This window comes from Pangasianodon hypophthalmus, chromosome 13 (assembly GCF_027358585.1).
Source record: "Pangasianodon hypophthalmus isolate fPanHyp1 chromosome 13, fPanHyp1.pri, whole genome shotgun sequence".
NCBI lineage: Eukaryota > Metazoa > Chordata > Actinopteri > Siluriformes > Pangasiidae > Pangasianodon > Pangasianodon hypophthalmus.
The window spans coordinates 17362896-17389216 of NC_069722.1; the positions used below are offsets into that span (position 1 = coordinate 17362896).

At 37.1% G+C, this 26321-nt stretch overlaps 1 protein-coding gene across 1 annotated transcript; it reads left to right on the plus strand.

The window, feature by feature from the left end:
• The first annotated feature begins 527 nt into the window (after positions 1-527).
• On the plus strand, positions 528-22839 carry trap1 (TNF receptor-associated protein 1). Its single transcript, XM_026916268.3, has 18 exons — positions 528-714; positions 1060-1221; positions 5179-5261; positions 9140-9280; positions 9359-9430; positions 9538-9698; positions 14287-14396; positions 14506-14579; positions 14803-14958; positions 15087-15207; positions 16306-16375; positions 16571-16718; positions 17817-18002; positions 18415-18553; positions 20346-20431; positions 20525-20670; positions 21342-21414; positions 21742-22839. The coding sequence occupies exons 1-18, from the start codon at positions 609-611 to the stop codon at positions 21841-21843; spliced, it is 2136 nt and encodes a 711-aa protein (XP_026772069.1). The 5' UTR covers positions 528-608; the 3' UTR covers positions 21844-22839.
• Positions 22840-26321: the final 3482 nt, after the last annotated feature.

Below are 26321 nucleotides of genomic sequence, written 5' to 3' on the forward strand. Positions count from 1 at the left end.
CGTCACATCGACCTGTATACCAGCGCCATCTTGGCCCTCCTCTTGTTCTTACTTTTCAATAAGCGCTGCCATGTTTATACATTGCTATACAGTGACTGTATAGTCAGTGTTATAGATTTAATAAATTAATATGTCTGTAAGTTGATTGATCTAAAGCAAATATTTGTACATACAGCATAACTCATTTAAAGGTAGGAAGTGCTACCTTTTTTAGTGCCGATGCTGTACCATGTTGATATGACGTCACTGGCTTAACTCGGAGGAACTTGTAGGCTTGGAGGAGTGGGCGTTTTCTTTGGCTTTTCCTGATCGGAGGTCGGGAATTACGAGTTACAACCCTGAGTCGCAAAATATGCCCTAAAAGACCTCACCTGTATCCTTACCACCTTTAAAAATGCCACTGTCCTAGGATGATACACAATCTTTTTCTAGAATATGGTTAACATTTAAGTAGATTTACACACGAGCATCTGAAATATGATGTGTACTGGCACATTCAACGCTCCCTATAACGTCATCAGTAAGCGCCACGAGAAGGTCCTTCTTTCACGTCGCTTGTCCAACACGCCGCTTCTTGGAGTAATAGGTCAAATCGCAACACAGGAGAGATGTCCCGGTGTTTGACACTACTCAGGTTTGGTCTGCACAGTTGTGGAAAGGCTAGCCTTTTCTCGTGCAGCCGAAGCCGGAGTGTCACAGCAGCATTCAGCGGAGGTAACGATAAAATTGGCAGCTTAGAGAATTCGCATTCATTACTTGACTGTAGGCTGGTAATGAGAGATGTTAAGATCCACTCAAATAAACTGTTTGGCCTTTAATATACCGGTCCACTACCTTTATACTTTATATTATAGTTTAATGCGTCGGTTTAAGATTATGACTTCTTTTGACACAGTTATAATGTCATAACACTTAAATGTAGCCACTGCATGTAACGTGATTCTGGATTTTTTTTTAACCATAAGTGACAAGTAATATATCCTCTATGTAGGATTAATATAAATATGAAACATTCTGTGCACCATAGTGTAACATAACCTGCTGATGTTTGTTTTCTAGTCAATACAAGAACAAGGACGAAACAGTATAGCACTAAACCTAGACTCTGGAGCCCAAGCCATTTTGGTGTGAAGTTAACCTGCCGTTCCTATAGCACTCAAACAGAAACTGCTGAAGAGGAGATTCTCCACAGCATTATTAGTGACACAGAGAATGTTCAAGGTAACAGTTGATTCACTACCTGTATTAGTCTCTTTATTCAGTTGTTAATTACAGCTACAGAAATGTGCCAATTCCCTGAGAGGAGAGTGCAACAGCAGGTATAATTTTGTTGCCATCCGTAGCCTGAAGAAAAAATACTGTGCTTTATAATAATTGTTTCACCTATTGACAAATTGTTTGGTTGGCCTGTTTTTTGCACATGTTTAACATATGGAAAAGGGATGTAATCAGAACATCAGACTTGTATCTGCATTCGTTTCTGAGATATAGAGGCTTTAAGAAGGGGGCCTGGCCCTGATTTTAGTGTAAATAAAAAATGCTGCAGAAAAAATTAGATAATTGTCTAGTATATGTCTTTAACTTCTAAAACTGAAGGTCCATAGTTGCAGATTTGTCAATTTTATGGCCTGCTAAAAATTGTTAAATAAATAATTCTTTTGTAATTTGGAGCAAATTTGGCCCTCTATATCTCCAAACTAAAGTGCACCAGATCTTTATAATTTTCACAGTCACTCATGTTATAGCTAGGTGTACACTGACTGAGCCCTTTATTAGGAACACCTGTACACCTACTCATTCATGCCATTATCTAATCATCCAATCGTGTGGCAGCAATGCAGTGAATAAAATCATGCAGATATGGCCCGGCAGCCTTGGGTAATGTTCACATCAACGATCAGAATGGGGGGGGCGAATGTGATCTCAGTGATTTTGACTGTGCCAGACGGGCTGGTCTGAGTATTTCTATAACTGCTGATCTCCTGGGATTTTCACACACGCAAGTCTGCCAATCACTCTGAACATTGAGGCAGATGGGCTGCAACAGCAGAATATCACATCGGGTTCCACTTCTGTCAGCCAAGGCCAGAAAGTATAGGCTGCAGGGGGGCACAGGCTGACCAAAACTGGACAGTTGAAGACTGGGAAAACGCAGCCTGGTCTGATGAATCACCACTTCTGCTGAAGCACGCAGATGGTAGGGTCAGAATTTGGGTCCAACAGCATGAATCCATGTACTCAACCTGCCTTATGTCAGCAGTCCAGGCTGGTGGAGGAATGTTTCCGATATCTTGTGGAATCCATGCAGTGAAGAGTTGAGGCTGTTTTGGGAGTAAAGGGAGGCCCTACCTAGTATTAGCACAGCATTCCTAATAAAGTGTTCAGTGAGTGTATGTCCGAAAGAACTCAAACTTCCTGATTGATAAGGTGTTAAAAATTAATCATCTCACTCCTATATTCCAAATGCATAAGGCCCATGTATGACATGGTCTACCATAAAAAGAATTGTCCAACTTGAAAGAGCATGATTTAATTAGCCAATGCAAGTTTAGTTTCCGCTAGGAATTTTTGGTTCGGTCACAGTGTCCAGGAACGTTTCAGTTTACCGGACAAATAAGTATAATTCTGGTCATACGTTAATTAAAACACTGAAATTGTGGGCTATACAAAAATGACAGCATTGAGTAAAATTAATGTTTAATTAATTTTTTGCATACAATCAACATTTAAATAAGCCTAAATAAAATAGTCAACAGACCTATGAATGCAACAAACAACCGAGAACAAGAAAACTTTCCACTAACAAAAAATATTGCTTTGTGACATGGCTGCTAATAACATTTTATTTATCTTTGTTTTAATGACCAGGATCATATATCTCCCTGACCTCAACATGTTCCTCACTGGCTACGTTTACATGCACATCAATATTCTGATATTAATAGGAATTTTGCAATATTCAAATTAGTATTGAGTCATGTAAACACTGCAATCCAATTGCCCGATTCAGATTAAGACAATATTCTAATTCCCCAAATTCTGTTTCCTACCCCTGGAATATGCCTGTTTTAATCTGAAATTTGTTGCATGTAAACACCTTATTCAGAAAATCCACTGAAAGAAGATACATGCGCATGGCCAGTCCACAAGGAATTGTGGGTGCTAACAGATGCTTAGCTGTAGGCTAGGTATTTGGGAATGGCATCTCGGGCATACTTACAACAACCATGTATACAGGAATATTCCGAAGCCTGTACACACATAAACATCGTATTCAGAATATGGCTGCAACCTGAATATAGCCCTTAAACGGAATTTGATGGGCATGTAAATGTAGCCAATGTCTCAGTTAGGCTGGTCAGAATCACCTGCTTTTAGGAAGAAACTTTTAATAGTCAACAGGGTCATGGGCGCCCAAGGCTCACTAATGCACATGGGAAGCGAAAGATAGCCCATCTGGTCCAATCCCACAGAAGAGCTACTGTAGTACAAATTGCTGAAAAAGTTAATGCTGGCTGTGATGGAAAGATGTCAACACACAGTGCATTGCAGCTGTCTACGTAGCCACAGACCTGTCAGAGTGCCTATGCTGACCCCTGTCCACTGCTGAAAGCACCTACAATGGGCACGTGAGCATCAGAACTGGACCATGGATGAAGGTGGCCTGGTCTGATGAATCAGGTTTTCGAATGGGAATCACAATGCAGTCATATATTTCACAGTGTGCTCCATATATTTTGGACCATAAGCAGAACATTTCTTTCTCCACACTTTGGCCTTAACATCAGTTTGGTAGAAGTTAATTTTGGTTATAGAGCTTTGGTGGCTCATCTCTGTATTTCTTTGAAAATTCCAATCTGGCCTTCCGATTGAAATATAGGTGAGGCATTCTTTCAGCCACACCTAATTGCTAAAAAAGAACTATAACTTTAGTAATTGATATGAAAATTTGAAATGTCTGATTTGCTTTAATGTGGAGATGTGGAGGCCAAAGTTGCTCCAAACCATGAAAGAAATTTTTTTTTTCATGTTTAGCAGGCCGTAAATAGGCAACTCTGGACCTTCTATTTTAGAAGTTAAAGACATCTTATACTAGACAACAGTCCCTGAAAATTTCATGCATCTAGCATGAAAAATTCAAAAGTAATGACATACGGAACTTTGTAACTTTTTTTTTACAGACATTTTCGCCGAAAAAATTAGGACCACTCTCCCTTTTGAAAGCCTCTGTATCTCAGAAAATAAAGCAGATACCAACCTGAAATTTTGCTCACAATTTATTGGCAATAGTGACATTATTTCCAGAAAGTATAAAGCAAATCTGAGATGATTAGTCAAGAGGCCTCAGGTGATTTCCCACGGATTGACCTAATAGCAGTTTGCAGAACAACTTTATTCAACAACTGAACCAGGCACCCTGTGAAACTTTCTGGCAAGTATTTTATGTTCTACCTAATGTGAGTGAGTATGCAAGCTATGCTTCAAAGCATTTGAAAATGCCCAAGTTGAGAAAGCATTTGAAAATTCTCAAATTGAGAAACTGTTATTTAGGCTACAGACAATAGCCATTTAATAACATTTTATCAGATTTATTTCAGTGTTTGGGTTACATTCCTGGAAGATCAGAAAATTTCACTGGACACACTATCAGAATCCTATATAAAGCTGGGACACAGTATAACGACTGTAAGAAACATGCACAATGAATGTACACGTTTACAATATTTTTTTTTAATTAATTACATTTTTTGAAGAGCCCCATAGAGATATGTTGTCCTGGGAATAGCGTGCAGTGGCGGATCAGTATATGTTGTCCTGGGAATAGCATGGAGTGGCGGATCAGTATATAAGATCATATTTCTTTTGTTTGTACAGAAATACAGTATGTAGAAATATGGGATGCCTATGCACACACCTAGTCCGAAGCTTTCTGGAAGCTATCTCCAAATTAAACAAACAAGCAACAAAAAAAAACCAGAATAATCTGTCTGTCTTGTTTGTATCTGTTTTTTTAATGTCCTTTTAAGACTGTTCAATCCAAATAATATATTCATACTCCGTGACCTCCCTAATATGGGCAAGCTTTCCACTTCAGTTTAGCGCTGAAAGTTTCCCACAAGGGAAAATATTTAGTAACTTGATCCTTTTTTTTTTTTTTTTTCTTTTTTTTAAATAAAGGATCCTACTCCAAGCATGAGTTCCAGGCAGAAACAAAGAAGTTGCTGGACATTGTGGCCAGATCTTTGTACTCAGAGAAAGAGGTAATGAATGCTGAAAAATATTTAAAAAGGTAACTTGTCATATAACTGTATGACATGTTAATATGTTCACAGCTTGTTAATATGTTAACTTAAGCCATATTAACCTGAAATATCTTAAGTTAACAGTTCTTTTGTAACTAACAATGTCACTTCACTGAGTGGCGAAAACATTTTTGACACTATTTTGGCCTTAATTTAGCAACACCAGTTTTACAAGCTGTGATATGTGGTCACAACCGCTATAAAACAAGAACAAAGACCTATATCTCACCAAACATACATATACATTTAAAAAATAAATAAATAAAACTTGCACCTAACACATGCACACAAAATGATCACATACTGTACAATAGTCACATGTCATAGTGATTTTTATTACAATGTTTAAATTTAAATTTGTATTACAATATCACAATAAAGCAGGTATTATAAATCTATATTATTATTATGATATATTATGAAATTACTGTACCAAAGGAGGGAAACATTTGAAAGATGGCAGAGCCTATGGATATGGAATTTTTTTAAATAGGCGATTTAACATTAATATCTCTGCTTAAAGATATTTTAGAAAACTGGAGGAATAAAATAATGAAAAGTAAGCATTAATAATTTTTTTTAATAGGTGATTTAACATTAATGTCTCTGCCTAAAAATATTTTAGAAAACTGAAGGAATAAAATAATGAAAAGTAAGCATAAATAATAATAATAATAATAATAATAATTAAATGGTTGACGCAAAACTCATTACTCTGTTTATTCATGCATTTATTGATTGATTTGATTTGGCATTTCTATATGGTCTGCACTACTGTCCCATCGGCAGTTATAGTTTGTCAGTAGCATTTGGTTTTAAGGTATAGCTAAAATACTTGGCTAAGAAAAGCCCATTTTTGTAATTCCCTTAGCTAAAAAGCCAAGACATTGGCTTGACATATGGCAAACACCCTTGTTATCACATCCTGCAAATATATATATATATATATAAAAAACAGATTGCCTTTAATCATCTTCTAATAATATAAATCTTAAAAGATATTGTCTAGGAATAACTGCACAAAAAACAGTGTAGCTCAATGTTTTGTTAAAAAAATGAGAGCACTTTTTGGATGTCTGGTAAATATTAAACGTTGAGCAAACTTCACTGTGATGAATTTGCATTCCGCAACTGCCATCTAATATTTGTTTGATGCTCATTTTACCACCCATATAACTATATAATTGTTTTTAATTCATTTAAAATGTGTAATGAGCTCTGTTTCCCCACAGGACCATTCTGCACCATCTGCTTTGGTCAACATGTGTTGTAATTCAAATGACTAAGCAAAGAGTGATAATAATCAGATACAGGGTTTACATGTTAAAAACATTTACTCACAACATCTGATTTTTAATTTTACATTTAGATTGGCCTCAATTGGTTTAGTCTATTCTGATTGCAATGATTACACAAATGTTTATTCACAATCCCAATTTAGTCAGTCGGATTATTAGGCCACATCCAAATTTAGTAAATGCTGTTCATACAAGCATGACAAAAAACAATAGTTAGGCTTGGCCTGTATTCACACTTCAGTATTGCTTTTGCTATTGCTATAAAATAAATTGTATCAAATTTATTTTCCTCCATACATTATGGAGAAGTGTTGTGTTATCTAGCAATGTCAGAAAAAGAGATGCAATATTCTAGGTGCTCATAGAATATGGCAAAAAATATCAAATCATATTATGATGCTTGAAGAGATGTTTGTAATACATTTAGCTTTGTCAGTGCCAGCAAAGCAGGAGTTCTGCATTTAAAAACCTGTGATAAATGAGTTCTGTGACGCTTTTATTTAACATCTGCAAAATAGATCTTTCACAAGGAGTGAAAGTAAACCATCAGCTGCTTGTTTATGTGAGGAGCAACAGGGTCAGTCAGTGTTATAAGTACCAAACTTCCCCTTATGTCTCATAAAAAGTGTATGGTGGCATATTTTATCACAGTAACATTGTTGTTATATTGCCCAGCCTGAGGTGCTCATAAGTATTGCACAGAAACCCCTTCCCGAGGAATTTACTGGCTTACATTTGTTGAAAGTTTAAGAGCACAACAATTTAAATGATTCATACTACCCCATTTCCAAAAAAATTGGGATGCTTTGTAAAATGCGAATAAAAACAGAATGCAAAGATGTACAAATCACATAAACCCATATTTTACTTGCAACAGAGCATAGACAACGTATGAAATGTTTAAAGTGAGACATTTTACTGTTTTATGAAAAATATTAGCTCATTTGGAATTTATTGCCAGCAACATGTCTCAAAAAAAGTTGGGACGGGGGGCAACAAAAGGCTGGAAAAGTAAATAATACTAACAAGAAACAGCTGAAAGAACATAATTTAATTTAAATAATTTAAAACTAATTGGATTAATTGGCAACAGGCCAGTAACATGATTGGGTGTAAAAAGGGCATCTTACAGAGGCAGAGTCTCTCAGAAGTAAAGATGGCCAGAGGTTCACCGACCAGTGAAATACTGCGCGGGCAAGTAGTGAAATAATTTCAGAATAATTTTCCACAACATAAAATTGCAATGAATTTAAACATCTCATCATCTACAGTACATATCATAAAAAGATTTGGAGAATCTGGAGAAATCTCTGTGCGTAAGGGACAAGGCCAATATTGGATGCCTGTGATCTTCGGGCCCTAAGAGGGCACTGCATCAAAAACATGCATGCTTCTGTAATGGATATCACTGCTTGGGCTCAGGAACACTTAAACAAATCATTGTCATTAAACACAGTTCGCCGTGCCATCCACAAATGCAGATTAAAGCTGTACCATGCAAAGAGGAAGCCATATATGAACATGATCAAGAAACACTGGCGTCTTCTCTGGGCCAAAGCTCATTTAAAATGGACTGAGGCAAAGTGGAAAACTGTTCTGTGGTCAGATGAGTCCAGATTTGAAGTTCTTTTTGGAAATCATGGACGCCGCGTTCTCCGGACTAAAGAAGAGAAGGACCATCTGACTTATCAGCGCTCAGTTCCACCTTCTATGATAGTATGGGGGTGCATTAGTGCGTATGGCCTTGCATATTTCAGCAAGACAATGCCAAACACATACCGCACGTCCTACAACAGTATGACTTCCTGGCAGAAGAATCCGGGTGCTGAACTGGCCAGACCTTTCACCAATTGAAAATATTTGGCGCATCATGAAGCGAAAAATACGGCAAAGAGGACCCGGACAGTTGAGCACCTGGAATCCTATATCAGGCAAGAATGGGACAACATCCACTTGAAAAAACTCCAGCAACTCCTCTCCTCACTTCCCAAACGTATAAAAGAAGAGGAGATGCTACACAGTGGTAAACATGGCCCTGTCCCAACTTTTCTGAGATGTGTTGCAGCCGTCAAATTCAAAATTAACTTTTTTTTTTTTTTCTTCATGAACCAGTACACTATCTCAGTTTAAACATTTATATTTTCTATGTTCTATTGTGAATAAATATGGATTTGTGCAATTTTCAAATCATTGCATTCTGTTTTTATTTACATTTTACAGTGTCCCAACTTTTTGGAAATTAGGTTGTATTTTAAGACCCCACGTTTGCCCAAAAGTTCAAAGCAGTTGGTGTTGTCATTAAATTTGTAATAATTTAATAATCAAGAAATCACCCACTTATCAAAATAGTTTATTGCAGTCCTCATCATAATGTACAATTAAGTTGTAATGTTAGGCTTGTTCATTGCAATCACTCCAGAGTGAAATTTGAAAATGTGTGGGTTTGAAATATCATGTTCAGGTCAATATTCTTTAGCCTTGATTTCATGACATATCAGATTTGTAACATTTCAGAACTTAATGACTCCTTGGTTTCAGGTGTTCATAAGGGAGCTCATCTCGAATGGTAGTGATGCGCTAGAGAAGTTGCGACATAAGCTTATTACAGCAGGAGGAGATTCTGAACCTCTGGAAATCCATCTTCAGACTGATGCAGCTAGAGGCATTCTAACTATTCAGGTGTGTTTCAGCTATGAAGATATTTTACCAAATTATATACAGATACAGTTATCTGAATGTTGAAAAATGTTCATTTAGGACACTGGGATTGGGATGAGTCAAGGGGAACTGATTACCAACCTTGGCACCATTGCTTGCTCTGGCTCCAAGGTTTGTCACATTGCACACTGTTGTCACTTATCAGCGGATTTCTCTCAGAACCCCTTCACCATATGATATTGTATTGTTATATTGTTCATGTGCTGTTTGTTCTTCAGGCCTTTCTGGAGGCTCTTCAGAGCCAAGCCGAGGCCAAAAGCTCCATCATCGGGCAATTTGGTGTCGGCTTTTACTCTGCCTTTATGGTCGCGGACAAAGTAGACGTTTACTCTCAGAGTGCAGAGCCTGGTGTTCCCGGATACAAGTGGTCCTCAGACGGGTACAATACAGAGCAAAGATTTATAGTGTAGCGTAACAGAGAGAAAAGCAAAAGGTGCCAGAAATATGGTATATGAATGAAACATTTGAATATCTCTTGATTTTGTTATCCAGTTTTTGAATTTTAGTTAATGAGTACACATATATAAGTGTTAATTCAGTTAAATTTTATTTATATAGCTCTTTTAACAATGGACATTGTCACAAAGCAGCTTTACAGAAATCAAGATATAAATTTAAATTGATCAAGCCAGAGGTGATGTTGGCAAGAAAAAAACTCCCTGAGGAAGAAACCTTGAGAGGAAGCGGACCCAAGGGAACTCTTCCTCTTCTGAGTGACATACAGTGTGGTTATGAGTCATTACTCATCCACAGCTGTATACTGTAAAGTCACACAGTGCTATGTGAGTTGAAAGAATCTTGAGTACGAACATCAGGGTCATTTTTGATTTCAGTAGAGTTTTAAGTTTTTAAGTCATCCACTGTTCAATGATTGTGACTTGAGTGTTTTAAGCAAGTGCAGTCTTTAGGCTATCCAAGTAAGTCATAGGGTATCCGTGTGGTGCTATCAACAGAAATCTCACAGCGAACATTAAGCTAGCCATGTGGGGCCATCCTCAGCAGCAGCGAGTGATTTTCTGGTGAAGGAGGTTGGGGGGCGGGGGACACACAGATTATTAGGCATGTTCCCGCCCAACCTCCTTCACCAGAAAAATCACTCGCTTCTGCAGAGGATGGCCCCTGTAATGGTTTAAGAAGATGTATGTTGTGTGCAGAGTGCAAGCAGGGACTCCAGCAAGATTAGCTATGACAGCGTAACTAAAACTAATGCGCACCAGAAGGTAACACAGGTATGAGAGCATGCTGGGACATAAAGCTACCTGCCACTCCATCGTCAACAAACGTGAGTTAACGTGTGAGAGTGAGAGGGTGACAGCATCCAAACATCCCAGTTTACCAGAACACTGTATGCCCATAAACCCTCCAGATCTGTGCCTTTATCTAAAATAAAAAGCTATTAACACAAAAAAAAAGTAGGGGGGGGTGGATTGTCACCAATTAACTAGGCCTGTTCTGAGACTATGAGACTATGCTGCAAGAAATGAGAGTAACACCTTCCCGAGTAGAATGGATATGGTTCCACTCTAAAAGGCCAACTTTGCCCTCAAAACTACTCCAATTTTCAAATGTTTTTCAGAGCATCACCTAGACATCCAGCAGTTCAGCGACCATAACCTGCTGTAAGCTACATCACCATGCTGCATTGGGATAGGAACAGAGCTAATTAGTTTTTGCTAATTTACACACCTCTGCAATATTACTCTTCATATCCTCAGACTGATTGTGTATATCGTTACCTCCTACATGGAAAAACTATCTTCGAAAACTTATACTTTCCTAAGACCCTAATATTACCTGCAATGTTTGGTGTGAAGCAAAGAGGAGTGGCGCTCCTGTGAGTGAACCTAAATGTTAGCTTTGGCTTTGTGAATATGCTGCCGAGTTGTCACCCATTGTCAAGATCTTGATCTGCGAATATGTCAGGACATTCGCTCAGAGTGAAGTATTCATACTTAACATGGACATAATTTTGTTTTGAAACAAAATGCTGGGGGAAGAAACATTCTGTGCTTAATTATGAAAGCAAATTCTAGCATTTCTAAAGTGTTTTAACTTGTGTGTATTCAGCAGTATGAGCAGTCGAAGCTCTTCAATGTTACTTGTGTTTAATGCTGTGCTTGTTGTGGCTTGTAAGTGGTAATTTGCAAGTTGTAATGATGTCATGTCAGAGCACGTAAAGCTCATAAAAAGCTACTTTTACCTCTCTTTTACAGTTACAGATACAGCCTGAGTAGATATTGGTACTATTGTACTACAGTGAACTTCAAACACACAGTCAGGTCCGTAAGTAGTTGGACAGTGACACAATTTTCATAATTTTGCCTCTGTACGTCACCACAATAAATTTGAAATGAAGCAGTCAAGATATGTTTGAAGTCTAGACTTTCAGCTTTAATTCAAGGGGTTTAACAAAAATATTGCGTTAACCGTTCAGGATTATTTTTAACACTTTGATGCAAAGTCAATGGCTGCCTAAAGTGTGTAACCCATGGACATCACCAAATGCTGAATTTCCTCTCTTGAGATGTTTTGCCAGGCCTTTACTGCAATCTACTGCAAAAGTTGCTGCTTGCTTGTGGGTCTTTCTGCCTTCAGTTTTGACTTCAGTAATTGAAAAGCATGCTCAATTGGGTTGAGGTCAGGTGACAGACTCGGCCATTTAAAAAGAACAACATTCCATTTTGTTGCCTTAAGAAAGGAAATGGGTTGCTTTAGCAGGACATTTTTGTCATTATCCATCTGTACTGTGAAGTGATATCCTACCAGTTTTCCAGCATTTGACTGAATCTGAGCCGAAAGTATAGTTCTATACACTTCACAATTCATCCTGCTACATCTATCAGCACTCACAGCCATCTGTTTTTACATTCATGAAGGTGTCTCTTGAATGTAGGCTTTGATAGTGATACTCCTACCTCCTCAATGGTGTTCTTGACTTGGCTAGATGTTGTGAAGGGTTTTTTCTTAAACAAGGAAAGAATTCTGCAATCATCCACTTTCTTATCTTATGTGGTATTCCAGGCCTTTTGGTGTTGCTGAGCTCACCAGTGGAATTTCTTCTTTTCAACAATGTACAAAATTGTTGATTTGGCCATTTGTAAAGTTTCTGCTATCTGTCTGATAGGTCTGTTTTGTTTTTTCAGCCTGATGATGGCCTCCAGCACTTGCATCGACACCTCTCTGGACATTTCGCATAGTGAGAGTTCCCATGAACAGCTACCAAATGCAAACCTAATGCAAACACTTGGAATCAACTCCAGACCTTTTATCTAATTTGTCATGAAATAATAAGGAAACTGTCCACACCTGGCCATGAAACTGCTTATCAGTCACCTGTCCAATTACTTTTGAGCCTGTGAAAATGGAGGGACTATGTAAAGAATAATATTTCCTAAACGGATAATGCAATATATTTTGTTAGACCCCTTGAATAAAGCTGAAAGTCAATCACATCATGATTGCTTCATTATTTTGCTATGCAGAGGCAAAATTACAAATCTGTGTCCAAATAATAATAGACCTGACTGTACATGCAACATTCTGGACCGAAATTACAGCAACCACAGTGGATAATAGTGACTTGCAATAGCAACAAGCTAGCTGTGATAACTCTATTGTTTAACCAAGTACTGTGTCCGTATATTAACTGATGGAATAAAATGAAGAAAAAATGTGATCTCCGTGACTTTGGTCGTGGCATGTTGGTACCAGATGGGCTGATTTCAGAAACTGCTGATCTCCTGGGATTTTCACACACAAGTAGTGTTTACACAGAATTTTGTTTAAATAAAAAAAACCAACATGGAGTGAGTGACAGTTCTGTGGGTAGAAATGCCTTCTTGATAAGAGAAGTCAGAGGAAAATTGCCAGTTCAAGCTCCCAGAAAGGATATAGTAACTTATAATCACACTTTACTGTGGTGAGCAGTAAAGCATCTCAGAATGCACAAAACATAGAACCTTGAGGCAAGAACAAGAATCTGAGTCTATTATGAACACACACTCACTGAAACTAGACAAAACAAGGTTTGGTGTGTTGTGCATTCTGAGATGCTTGTCTGCTCACCACGGTTGTAAAGAGTGCTTGTTCGAGTTACTTCTCGTCATCTCAATCCAGTCTGGTCATTCTCCTCTGATCTCTCTCATCGACAAGGGGTTTCAGCCTGCAAGCCCTGCGCTCACAGGATGGTTTTTTGTTTTTCCCACCATACTGTGTAAACTCTAGAGACAGTTATGTGTGAAAATTCCAGGAGATTAGCAGTATCTGTAATACTCAAACCAGCCCATCTGTTACCAACAACCATGCCACAGGTAAAATCATTGAGTATCTGCATTTTTATTCATTGTGCTGCTGCCACATCATTGCGCTGCTGCCATGTCATGAGCAGGTGTACAGGTGTTCCTGTTAGAGTGACCTGTGAGTGTACATTACCCCATATTTGCAACACGATGCAGAGAGGGGGATTATGAGTAAATGTGGCACGCAGATACATGCTAGCATACAGTCTTCCCACAAGCTAACTACGCATTGCATGTATCTTGGTACATCCTGCAGTCGACACACTGAACAAGCTCAATATTTGCCATGTTGAATGTTAATGTACCTTCTAGTGATGGTTTTAGGCAGATCTGAAGTAGATGACCTCTATTTGCAGTCTTGCTGAGAAGAGGTGACAAAAGAAACAGTACAACAAATGAAAACAAAAACTCGGAGATTATTGATGATGATAAAAACTTATATAAGCTATTCTCTTAATTGTGAACTTTTTTTTAAGGTTTCACAATCCAAGTTTAGTCTTAAATAGCTTTTATTTAAGACTAAATTTCACCCTCCCCAGTTTGTACCTGTCATTTGGTAGGGGAGAGCTGGCTGGTGGGTGGAAATTGGAATTGGAGGTGACCAAATTGGGGACAAATATGGGGGGAAAAAGGAGGGTTGAAAGTTTTTGAAGGAAAATTTTTCTGCAGCTCAGGAGTGTTCCAGATTGCTGAGGCCAGTGGGGTGAGACAGGGCACTAAAATTGTCTTGCACCTGAAGAATGAATGCAAGGAGTTTTCTTCTGAGGACTGTGTTAAAGGTAACCTTTATAAATAAAAGATTACTGGTTATTTATATGTTGCCTTTTTATCAGCAGTCCACTCGATCATTGTTCATATTTATTTGTATTTAAATTTTCTGTCCTACAGAGGTTGTGAAGAAGTACAGCAACTTTGTCAGTTTCCCCATTTACCTGAATGGCCGACGACTGAACACACTGCAGGTAAGTAAACTCTTTATACTTTATGATACAGCCGGATCTACCAGTGCCGTAATACAAAAATGCACACCTTCTGATCACTAATATACGAGCATTGAACTGTGCTCTGGTATAAAATACTATAACATTGTTAATTTACACACATACATCTGATTAGGTGATAAACAAAACCCCAGTGTGAGCTTTATAGGTTGCTTCCTTAGAAGCCTGTGTATTTCCTCTCTAGGCTCTCTGGATGATGGACCCCAAAGAGATCAGTGAGTGGCAGCATGAGGAGTTTTATCGCTATGTAGCTAAGGCGTATGATAAACCTCGCTACACACTGCACTACCGTGCTGATGCTCCCCTCAACATACGCAGCATTTTCTATGTTCCTGAGATGGTGAGTTGAACTAGTTGCGTCGAGAAAATGTGTTAGCGTAGTTACTGGAATTAGGAGCAGCATACCATGTTTCACGTGTTTGATTTTTCAGTTGCCTGACATTTTTTGTTGTTCGTGTATGAATGTAGAAGCCAACCATGTTTGACGTGAGCAGGGAGATGGGCTCCAGAGTGGCTCTGTACAGCCGGAAAGTCCTGATCCAGACCAAGGCTACAGACATTTTGCCCAAGTGGCTGCGCTTCTTGCAAGGTTGGCCCAGTGTTCATTTCAACAGCTTTGTAAAATTTTGAGTTTAGCCACTTCAGCAATTTACTCAAATGAGCAGTTGTAATCATTATGGTAAGAAATATTTCAGTACACTACCAGTGAAGAGTTTGGTCATACCCACTCATAATGAAGACATTAACACTATGAAATAACACATTTGGAATTTACCAGGTTAATTAAGTAACCAGGAAAACTGGTAAACAAACCCAAACTATTTTATATTTTAAATGCTTAACAGTATTCATGAGTAACAGTATCTTTTCAACCAGCTTCATGAGGGAGCTTCACTCAGGCTAGTGTACACATGACCAGAGGGGCACTACTGACCTTGCACAGCCGGTGACAAGGCTGCATTGATTAACATAGGAGCAGTTAAACTCCAGCAGTTCGCTGGAAACTTTTAACCCCCACATCTCGAAATCTGCACTGCTACACACACTCAAATGCTTGTTTGCCTTATAAAATTGTTTTTCTCTCAGTATAGAACAAACTGAATCTACAGTACCATTCATGGTAATCCCATGGTGATCTTTAGGCTATCCATGCGGGGCCATCTTCAGCAGGAGCGTGTGATTTTCAGGTGATGGAGGCTCCAAATAGAAGTGGGGCGTCAGGATGGATCAGGCAGGTCTGGAGAGCAGAAGGAGTCAGGATTACTGGTATCTCAGGAGTAACATTTGTAGCTTGAGAGAGAGATGTTACTGTCTCTCCTGAGTGTCGCTAATCAATCATGAGCTCCTTTATGTGGAAGAAGTCCGTTTGCGCTTTCCTCCAAATGTTCAGTTGCCCTGTGACACAGCATGAACAGCACTTCCAAAAAAAAAAAAAAAAAAAAAAAGATGCAGTAGCTAGCTTCTAGTTGCGTCGAGAAAATGTGTTAGCGTAGTTAATGGATGAGAATTAGCAAATTAGCAAATTAGAGAAAAATGAGGTAAGAATCTATATAGAAAAAAATCTATATAGAATAAAAAATTGTTCAAACGTTAAAGAAACAAATGACCTATGAAGGTCTTTAAATCGTCAACCTCAAAGAAATAGCAGGATTTTTAATATGTATATGTGCATGTGTGTATATTGCAGGAGTGGTGGACAGTGAGGACATCCCCTTGAATCTCAGCAGAGAGTTACTACAGGAGAGTGCTCTCATCAGGTAAAACATGTAATCTAATTTACTGCATTTAATAACAAACACTAAAAGTTCAGTCAGTGCAAGAAGCAGTGGTGTCATTAAAGATTCCTGATTCCTGACTTTTCAAATTTTGCTGCTTAGCGAAATAGTTTTTGAGTAAACAATATTTTCAAAAATTATTAGCTCATTATTTGCTCTTTTCTCTCTGTTCCTCAGGAAATTGCGGGATGTGCTGCAGCAGCGAATCATTCGTTTCCTGTTGGACCAGAGCAAGAAAGAGCCGGAGAAATATGCTCACTTCTTTGAGGACTATGGGCTTTTTATGAGAGAAGGCATTGTCACCAGCACTGAGCAGGGTATTAAGGTTAGAGAAACCAAGTCATCTGTACTATACTGACCATTGTATAATAATTTTTCACATGGTGCCCCAGGCAAAATGTTTAAAAAGCATTTGCCAGCTTCAAGAAACATATTTCCATAACTATGATTTAATATAATTTAATAAACTATGATATATTTAGAACTGACGTGACAACAACTGTGTTGGCATGTCAGCTCACATACTGACAGCAGTGTCTCCCTCCTGAACAGTGCTAGTGGTAGAAAACCGCATGGGAATGACACAGGGAAGCATCCACGATGCTTTAGTTTTTATATGGTGTGTTGATGTATTTTGTACATTCTAGCAGAAATTGTTGAAATCAGGTAAGATTTGTGGTTTGTGTGAACTCCACTGCTACCTCCTCCTACCAGCCAGTTAAAAAAGATTCACTGGTAAGTAGAGCATAGTGCTCTTGCGATGTGCATAAGCAGCGTGTTTATTACGTCTGATTTAATAAAATTGTTAGCTTAATGAAATTAGCTTTACTGTCCTCTAATTTAACTGACAGCTATCATGCAGCTGTGAGTGTCTTATTAACTATTAGTTAAGTTAGTTTATTTTCTGTTGTTCGCGTAAAAGGGTACTTTGGTAACTATGATGTCAGCTCTATCTTGTATAGTCCCTCCCAATGTGAACCAGCCAAAAGAAAATAACAGAAAAATGAATTTCAGAAAATTAATCCTTCAGAAATGCAGAAATATCAACATCAAATATTTTTCTTTTGCAGTCTGTGGTAAATTCACCACAAAGGCAAAGCTAATAGTAAGAAGCTAAGTATGAAAATAAGCTGAGAAGTAATGAAAACTGAGAAGACTTTTCTGTAATTACTAGTTTTTTTTTTTTCCAAATAGAGGTTCATACTTAATCAGTGAATACTTACAATAACAACTAGACATTCTTCATCAATAACATTAGCCAAGTTAACTAGATAGTTAGCGCACAGTTTCTGTGGCTAAAAGTTTCTAGGTAACACTTCATATTCTAGGACCTAGTGAACCTATTTAATAATGTCAATTAATTATGTTTGTACATGTTAGATTTGTATCATGTTTTTAATTATTTTAATTTGCCATTCATCAGGAGGACATAGCCAAGCTGCTCCGCTTTGAGTCCTCAGCATTGCCTGCTGGGCAGCAAACCAGCCTCATGGACTATGCCTCGCGCATGAAGGCAGGCACCAGGAACATCTACTACTTGTGTGCTCCCAGTCGCCATCTGGCTGAACACTCTCCGTACTATGAGGCCATGAAAATGAAGGACATGGAGGTGAGCCCAAAATATTCCAGGTCAGAAGACATTTCAAGATTATATAAAAATAATGGTTGGAACTATGGGGAAAAATAACAATTGTGCAACCTAGTCTCACATTTTCACTATAATCACTATTTATATAGCTTACTTCACAGAAGTGGTGATGAATGTGTTTTGTGAATTTACTAGAATGTTTTGTTAAGAGAATTGCACTAGCTTCTTTTAGAGAATTGCTAAAAGAAATAGCATTGTATCTATACTACACCTGTTTCAAAAGCAGAATAACCCATTGTGAAAATCTTCCACATGTCTGGATAGAATGGTCATAATGGTAGACACAGATCTTAAATGTAACCAGACTTTAGCTGATTCTAAATTGTCCACTAATGCCCTGATTTCATCCTGTCTTTTCTGGCTCACCCTGTAGGTGCTCTTCTGTTATGAGCAGTTTGATGAGCTAACCCTGCTCCACCTCCGAGAGTTCGACAAGAAGCAGCTGATCTCTGTCGAAACCGACATTGTAGTTGACCACTACAAGGAAGAAAAGTTTGAAGCCAACAAGCCAGGTAAGATGAGTTCTGTAGTATGACTTGAGGATAGAGCTATATGAGGAGCTCTTTTTTTTTCCCCCTCTAACTTGTGCCAAAACTATTGAATGTAACTTTTCAAGAAACGAACAAAAACATACAATGAGAGAGAAGACAAAGACTCTGAAACTGAAAACAATAAACTAAAAAATTTAGCATGGTGTTCAAATAAACAGCATTCTTTGTTAACAGTTTTCTAAGCCTTCGCTAATTTCCTTTACGCTAATTATTGTTTATTAATGCACTTCCAGTGTTTTCGTTTACACTTTCAACTGAAGGTATAATAAGCACCTGTACAAACAATTGTATGCAAATATAATAAAATCTTGGGACCACACAGACACTGCATGGTTCAAGAAGGATGCACAATTAACCACAAACTTTGGTCCGAAAGGTTCAAATGAACCTCAAGACAGCAAACAAATGAATTGGCGAAGGAGTTGGAGGCATCAGCTGCCAATGTATACATCATCCTGGGCCCAAAAGACTGCAGTGCAAGGAAGAAGCCCCTACTCTAAGAGCTGCATAAAAAAAGCCAGAATGAAGTTTGCAGGTGATCACCATCTTTTTTTGATGAGTGTTCTCTGCTCAGACGTAAAAAAATTGAAATGTTTGGCCATAATGATCAGCATTATGTATAGAGAAAAAAGAGTGATTCTTTTAATCCAATGTACACCATTCCAACTGTAATCTTAAGCACACCTCAAAAGTTGTAACAAAATGGCTTGAAGACAACAAAGTGAAAATATTGCAGTGGCCATCAAAAAGCCCTGACCTGAATCCCTCAGAAAATCTGTGGACTGAACTGAAAAGCATGTCTGAGTGGTGAGTTTTGCCATCCTGACTGACTTACTGACATTCTGTCAGGAGGAATTGGCACAAATTCTGGCAAAGTATGGTGAGAAGCTTGTGGAAGCCTTCTATAGTTACTGTCTTGGTCAGAAAGGGTACTAAGCATTTGATTCAAGTTAAGCAATTAAAAGGCAATCCCACCAAATACATAATGTGTAACTTTTGACTCACTAAAAATCTGAAAATAAAAGCTTAATAATAATAATAATAATAATAATATTAGTCTCTTCACTATTATTTTGAAGCGACCTCTTATGAAGATAAAATACGTTCCTGATTTAACACAGGAAATGTATGGTAACATAAAATGTGTGGAGTTGTGAAAAATTGAGTTTGAAGTAGCCTAGGTATGTATGTAAACCTTCAGCTTAAACTGTAATATTGCATATTTAGCTCCAGAAACCTGATTTCTGTTACATCTGTATTTCACAAATAACCTAGGGCTTTGACTATTTAGACCATGTCTACTGAAAAGAAACACCTCTAAAATAGATTTGGAATGTTTAGATACCATACATATTGGAAACATTTCAGGTGTTGGGAATCACTGGAACAATTTTCTTCATTCCAAAACAAAAACACAAGATGAGAAAAGAGATACTGTCAAATGCGCAGTAGAATATCGACTACCAATAAATACCCACTACCAATAAATACCCACTGTGATTGATAGTATGAACTCCTATCAAAATAGGGATAGGGATAAAATAGGGATCTTGACACGTTTATTAAGGTTAAACCTCAGTTGTTTCTCAACTGCATCTTTGTTATGGCCAGAACAAAAGAAAAAAAAAATTCATGACCACTTTAATGCTCAAGCACTGATTATCTGTAGCAATCACCTGAGCAAGTCTTATTGTATGTTTTTTTTTCCCCCTTCTTACTCTTATTTACTTTATCACTTTACCACGAACATTAGCATCAGAACAATTAAGTGAGCAGCATGCTGAGGATCTAATGGCCTGGATGAGGAACTGTCTTGGTCAGAAAGTCACAAATGTCAAGGTAAGACAAACGGTTTAGTCAGAACTTGTTGTGAAGATTAGAACCGAAATGTAACATTGAAGACTGAAGGCATTTGTCTACATGCTTTATCAGGTGACTCCTCGTCTGAACACTCACCCTGCCATGATCACAGTGCTGGAGATGGGAGCAGTGCGACATTTCCTTCGCACTCAGCAGCTGGCACGTAGTGTGGAGGAGAGGGCACAGATCCTGCAGCCCACACTGGAGATCAACGCTGGGTAAGAGAAAACAGACCTGTGGAGGAGGAAGTCCTAGATACCTATAGAGTGGATACAGTCAACACCAAAAAAAAAAAAAAAAACTGTGACTATGGTGATGTGTGTAAATAATTACAAATGTTAATTAAATAATTACACCAGCATGTCTGTCAGTATCTCTCAGTATCAGTTATCACATAGCAAAATTCAAATAAGAATAATTAATACCAGGAATTTTAACTTCATTTTAAATTTAAAAGTTTCAAACACAAAACATAGGAGTACTAGTTGAAAGGAGAATTAATGCTAGAGAATCCTAATCACCCTTGATTTCCCACAAAAAGTCTCCTGTCTCTGTCCTGATGCTGACAGGGATGCAATACCAGCAATAATAGAACAAAATTTTGAACACTGTGCTCTGTTAAAATTTGAACTAATATTTGGTGAATTTTCTTTTAGCAATCTGTTTAGCAACAGTGGGGTTAAAAAGAATAGCACTTCTTAAGTCAGTACTGATTACAAGCCTATGCTATCATTCAGTTAAATCCAATTTTATTTATTTATAGTGCCTGACACAGGAACAAAAGAGGTTTACAGAAATCTGATATGGGAGCATTCTTAATAAAGTATTTTTTATCACTGTCATACAGAATTGTGTTTTGACGGTGGAACATTTTGCCTTTTTTTTGCAGGCATGACCTCATCAAGAAGCTTCATGTGCTGAAAGACTCTAATCCAGATCTTGCCCAGCTGCTTCTTGAGCAGGTTTGTCAGACATTAGAGGTCAAACTGGTGATTTGGGTGATTTGGATATTACTTCAACAAGTTTATATAATGTGTTTTATATATATATATATATATATATATATATATATATATATATATATATATATATATATATATATATATATATATATAAAAAAAATACATTATACAAAACATATAAACTTTATTGTATATAACTTTTTTTTAATATATATTAAAAAAGTTATTATATACAATAAAGTTTATACGTTTTGTATAATGTATTAGCCAATATTCTAACACTTGTCTATATATCACCAGTCATCCCTTCAATGTTTGATGTTTCAGATTTTTGACAATGCTATGATCACAGCTGGTCTGAATGATGACCCTCGGCCAATGATCTCTCGCTTAAATGATCTGCTGACCAAAGCCCTGGAGAAACACTGAGACCAGGACTGGAGATTGGAGAGACCTGTCCTGAGGAATACTTTGTTTTGCATCATCACAACACTATAAATGTATTGAATTTTCTATCATAGTTTGTCCTACACTTTGCTATGCTAAATCCCCATAAATGTCACCGGTCTTTGTTCAGATTAACAGCTACTCATCTAAGAGTAGTGTTATTTTTTTCATGGCTCAGAGTCAGATGTTTGTTATGGAAGAATGTTCAGTGTAGTTCGGTGTAATATTGATGTGTGTAGTATTAAAGGACAAAGATGATGAGAGGACTCTTACTGCACATATCCACTTGCAAATTTTGTTGCCAAAGCACTTTTTCTTCCAGCTTATGGGCATTTCTATGCCATTTCTTTTGCTTGCCTCCATGCACCAGGCACATTGATTTGTATAATGTTTGGCTCTGCTGAACTTTTGCTGCCGCACAGTAAAACAGATTTTGCAAGTCATGCAAAACGTGGATTCAGCAGAACTGTCCACTGAAATGAATGCATAGTGGTTGCTTGTGGGAACAGTATTTAAACCTGCAACATCAGATTCTGTTGAACTCTTGCCTTTATTATTGATATTGTTCTTTTGTCCTTACTTGTTTATTCATCAGCAGAATTGTAATAGCCATTGTTTTTATGTTTAAAGTTCAAATCTCAGTTGCTTATGATACTCGCAAGACATTTGTGACTGTTTAGAAGACGAAGAAGCAGTAAAACCTGGAGTTCCAAAACACACAAAAATATAGGGAAGGAATGGATTCACCATAAGCAATTGTATGAATGGGATGAAAAAAATTGAAAAATCTATTTACAAAAAAGTAAACTAAGGACAAATAGTTATTATATACAATAACACTGCAGGGGCAAGCTCATTTAAAAAAACTGTTGGTATTATTTTAACTGATAATGTTCTTTTGGAATGATCACATTTTGTGCAATTGTTCCACATTTGCATATTTCCAAATAAATTGAATATTAATTGTGTTTCTATAAATTTACATTAATATGTGTAGTGCATTTCCACATGCTTATCTGACAATATTTGCTACATCATTTTTTATTCAAATGTCATAATCGCCATCAATAATTAAAGCACATTTTTTTCTGGTATTTTATTGAAACAGAATTACAAGCTATTTAAATGCAGTATTAATAGAAATTGGACTAAAATTATTTCTCTTCTATGTTTTAAACCACTTTTTCATTCCAAGAGCTAGAATGACGTGTCAGATCTGGATTCTCCCAACCTGTTCTGTTTATAAATTCAAGACAATTACAAAATGGTACTTTGCCCCACTTGCTAATCACAACACAGCAAGCAGCTCCAACATTTTTTAAAACTACTGCATGTCCCAAAAGTCTCCACACACAGGGGGCTATGTATGCTAGCACCACATCGGTTATGCCTTCAGTGGTCAGTGGATGTTCATGGACATCTGCTTCTCGGTTGGTCTGCAACTCTTCCAGTCTTTCTGAATTTGTTAATAAGTTTGGCAACAGTGTTGTGTGTCTTGTGCTTGCCATATTTCCTGGTAAAGTCCATCCCACCCTTGCGACAGCTTCCCAATCCAGTCATGAGAATGATTTCTATACGTTCTTTTGTCAAAAGCATTCTTAAAGGTGATCTGAAAAAATATATAATATAAACTATGTATAAAAAAATTTGGAAGACATTTTGCTAAAAATGTCCCCTATGTATGGAGACTTTTTGGACACCCTGTATTTTACTTTTGACTTATTAAGAATGTCATGGAATAAGAGCATGTTTAGAGTGGGCAAGCTCATTTAAAAAAAAGACTGTTGGCATTATTTCAACTGATAATGTTCACATTTCGAGAAATTGTTCCACATTTGTTCCATTTTTATTATAGTTCAGATATTTACTTGCTCTTTTGTGATGCTGCATGTCAGTGAAAGTGATAATCCAATGAATGATCTAAAAATCTAGTTATTGTCAGTAGACTATAGTTAGAGATCAGTCAGTGCAGTCAGTACCTTCATCGGTATGAATACATTTTAATAATATTTTTGTTGCTTATTATTAGTGAAATAGAGTAAATACCAACTGTTTTGCTGAATGGCACTGTCCATAACCAACTAGTGGCAAATAATGCATTGGGTATGTGTGGGGAAAAAATGGTATAGTCATTATAGACAAACTATTTAGTGTACCAAAAGGGTAATGTAAGACCACATGAAGGGTTGTGTGAATATGCTTGAATATTTGTAAAAATGGTAGTTATGTACTGGAAGTATATAACTTGATTTGCTATTGAAGAGCACATGAAAAAAATTATTGAAACACACTTTTAATATGTTCTGGGGTTCATCTGTGGCACAGAATAACACAAATTATATCATAATTGTGGCCAAAATAACATATAAAAGTGTATTTATATATAAATACTACTTATATATAAATTGTAGTTCCAATATATTCCAGCTACCACTCAGTAGTGAGTCAGTTTGAATCAGTATAGAAAGAGTGGTGCCAAAATACCATACCTGAAGTATATAAATATTTCAGCACAACTCAAGTTGTCTGTTTTTTCACAAGGGATTCTATCACATATCACTGAAAATGTTTGGAAGCCAATTTTGTGTGTAGACTGCCTTCACGACTTCAAGCATTGATGCACTGCTACAGACACCGTGTTAGGTTTCCTGGAATCCAGAGCTCATACAGCTTCCTAACTTAAGATTCTAGCAAATACCAGTGCAAATAGGTTTGGAATGCAGTTGGTTGTGTGTAGATTAACTTTTTTTTGCATATTTCCAAATAAATTGAATTTGAGTCTGTGTTGTATCTATAATATAATTTGTTTAAGATTTAAATGGCAACATTTTGAAATTCTGCGCTGCTTTGCTTAGTTAGGCAGATTCACAATCCCATATTTAAGCATCTGCTTTCTCTTCATACAAATAAAAATATGTTTCAAAACACTCATATAAATGATGTACTTCTACTTGAGTAGCCTTTTTACAAGTTTTTCAAATAAGAACTTGACAAATAAGAAGCCAACTTCAGCCACGTAACCAGACAGACTGACAAGTTGTCTTGTTTTTTAAATAAATATACTGTATATATTGTTATGAATTTGAGTGAATTGTGAGTGTCACTTAATACCATTTTTGCTAAATAAAAGCTGTAAAAGCAGTTCCTGAATATATTCCTTTGTATCTGCAAGGCTAATAGTAAATAATCATGAAAATGTAATTAGTGTCAGGCTTCAGTTCACGGACATGCTAGATAAAATCCCTGTACAATCACCACTAAGAAAAAAAAAACCCGACACAAACTGAATACATGAATATTTGTATTTCACTTATTTCACTTATTATTACTCATATTTATGAAGCTTTACCAACAGCACTGATAAAGGCAAAGACTTATTTCAGTATCCATTAAAAAAAGATCATGGGTGGCAAACTTTGAAACGCTGTCAGCTGATAATGAATTACATAAACTAATTTTATCCCAATACCCCAAAGTTAGTCACAAAATTTGTAGATTTTTTCACTAGTCAGTTAGACATCTCTACTAATCATCTGAAAAACGATTGGGAAAAGGAACTGGATATTCATGTTTCTGAGGAAGACTGGCAAAATGTCTTAAAAATATATACACCTGTTCTGTTAACGCCAGGCACAAACTTATTCAGTACAAGGTGCTGCATAGATTGCATTACTCAAGGATTAAACTTCACGCTTTCTATCCTACTATTTCCTCTCTCTGCAATAAGTGTGAATCTGTGGAGGGTTCTCTTGGTCATCTTTTCTGGGCATGCCCTAAACTTGGTGAATTCTGTTAAGAAGTTTTTCAATTTCTTTCAGAAGCTTATGCATGTGAGTTTCCTTTAGATCCTGCAACTGCTGTCCTTGGCTGGTCAGCCTCCTTGCAGCATCTTAATCACACTTTCCGAGTGCCTAGTATGGTATGATGATCGCAAAAAAAATCCATCCTTTGCATTTGGAAGAAAAAGTCAAGGCCACTATTCATATCTGGTTGTCTGAACTTTCTTCCACCCTTCATGTAGAAAGGCATAGATACAGTATGTCTGGAAATATAGATCTATTTGAAGCTTCTTGGAGGCCTCTTTTCAATCACCTGCTAAAAATTGCCAATAACCATGACACCGCTTGAAACTTTGTAGTTTTGTTTAACTTCTGTGTCAGTGTTAATACACCCATGTGTGGGTGTGTGTGTGTGTTTTTTAAATACCACATTTGAATATCTGAATCTTTCTATTATTTTATTTATTTTTTCTCAATTACTTGTCAAAGCTAGTGACAATGTTGACTCTTGCAAATCTATCTGCTCTCTATTTTTAGTGTCACTTTTCCTATCACCCTTGTTTTAAAGCTAAAATACCTAGGTGATTATTTATTGTTATTTTTATTTTATTGTTATTAGTATTATTTGAACTTGTCCATAATGTCACATTGAGCAAAAGTCTGTGTTGACCTCCCTTGCCT

What these genes read in the sequence shown, in the direction of transcription:
- trap1 (XM_026916268.3), top strand. Translation starts at nt 609, where the DNA reads ATGTCCCGGTGTTTGACACTACTCAGGTTTGGTCTGCACAGTTGTGGA. An exon ending in CACAGCAGCATTCAGCGGAG is followed by an intron (nt 715 to 1,059) that starts GTAACGATAAAA and finishes TTTGTTTTCTAG; the next exon opens with TCAATACAAGAACAAGGACG. An exon ending in CCCAGCTGCTTCTTGAGCAG is followed by an intron (nt 21,415 to 21,741) that starts GTTTGTCAGACA and finishes TTGATGTTTCAG; the next exon opens with ATTTTTGACAATGCTATGAT.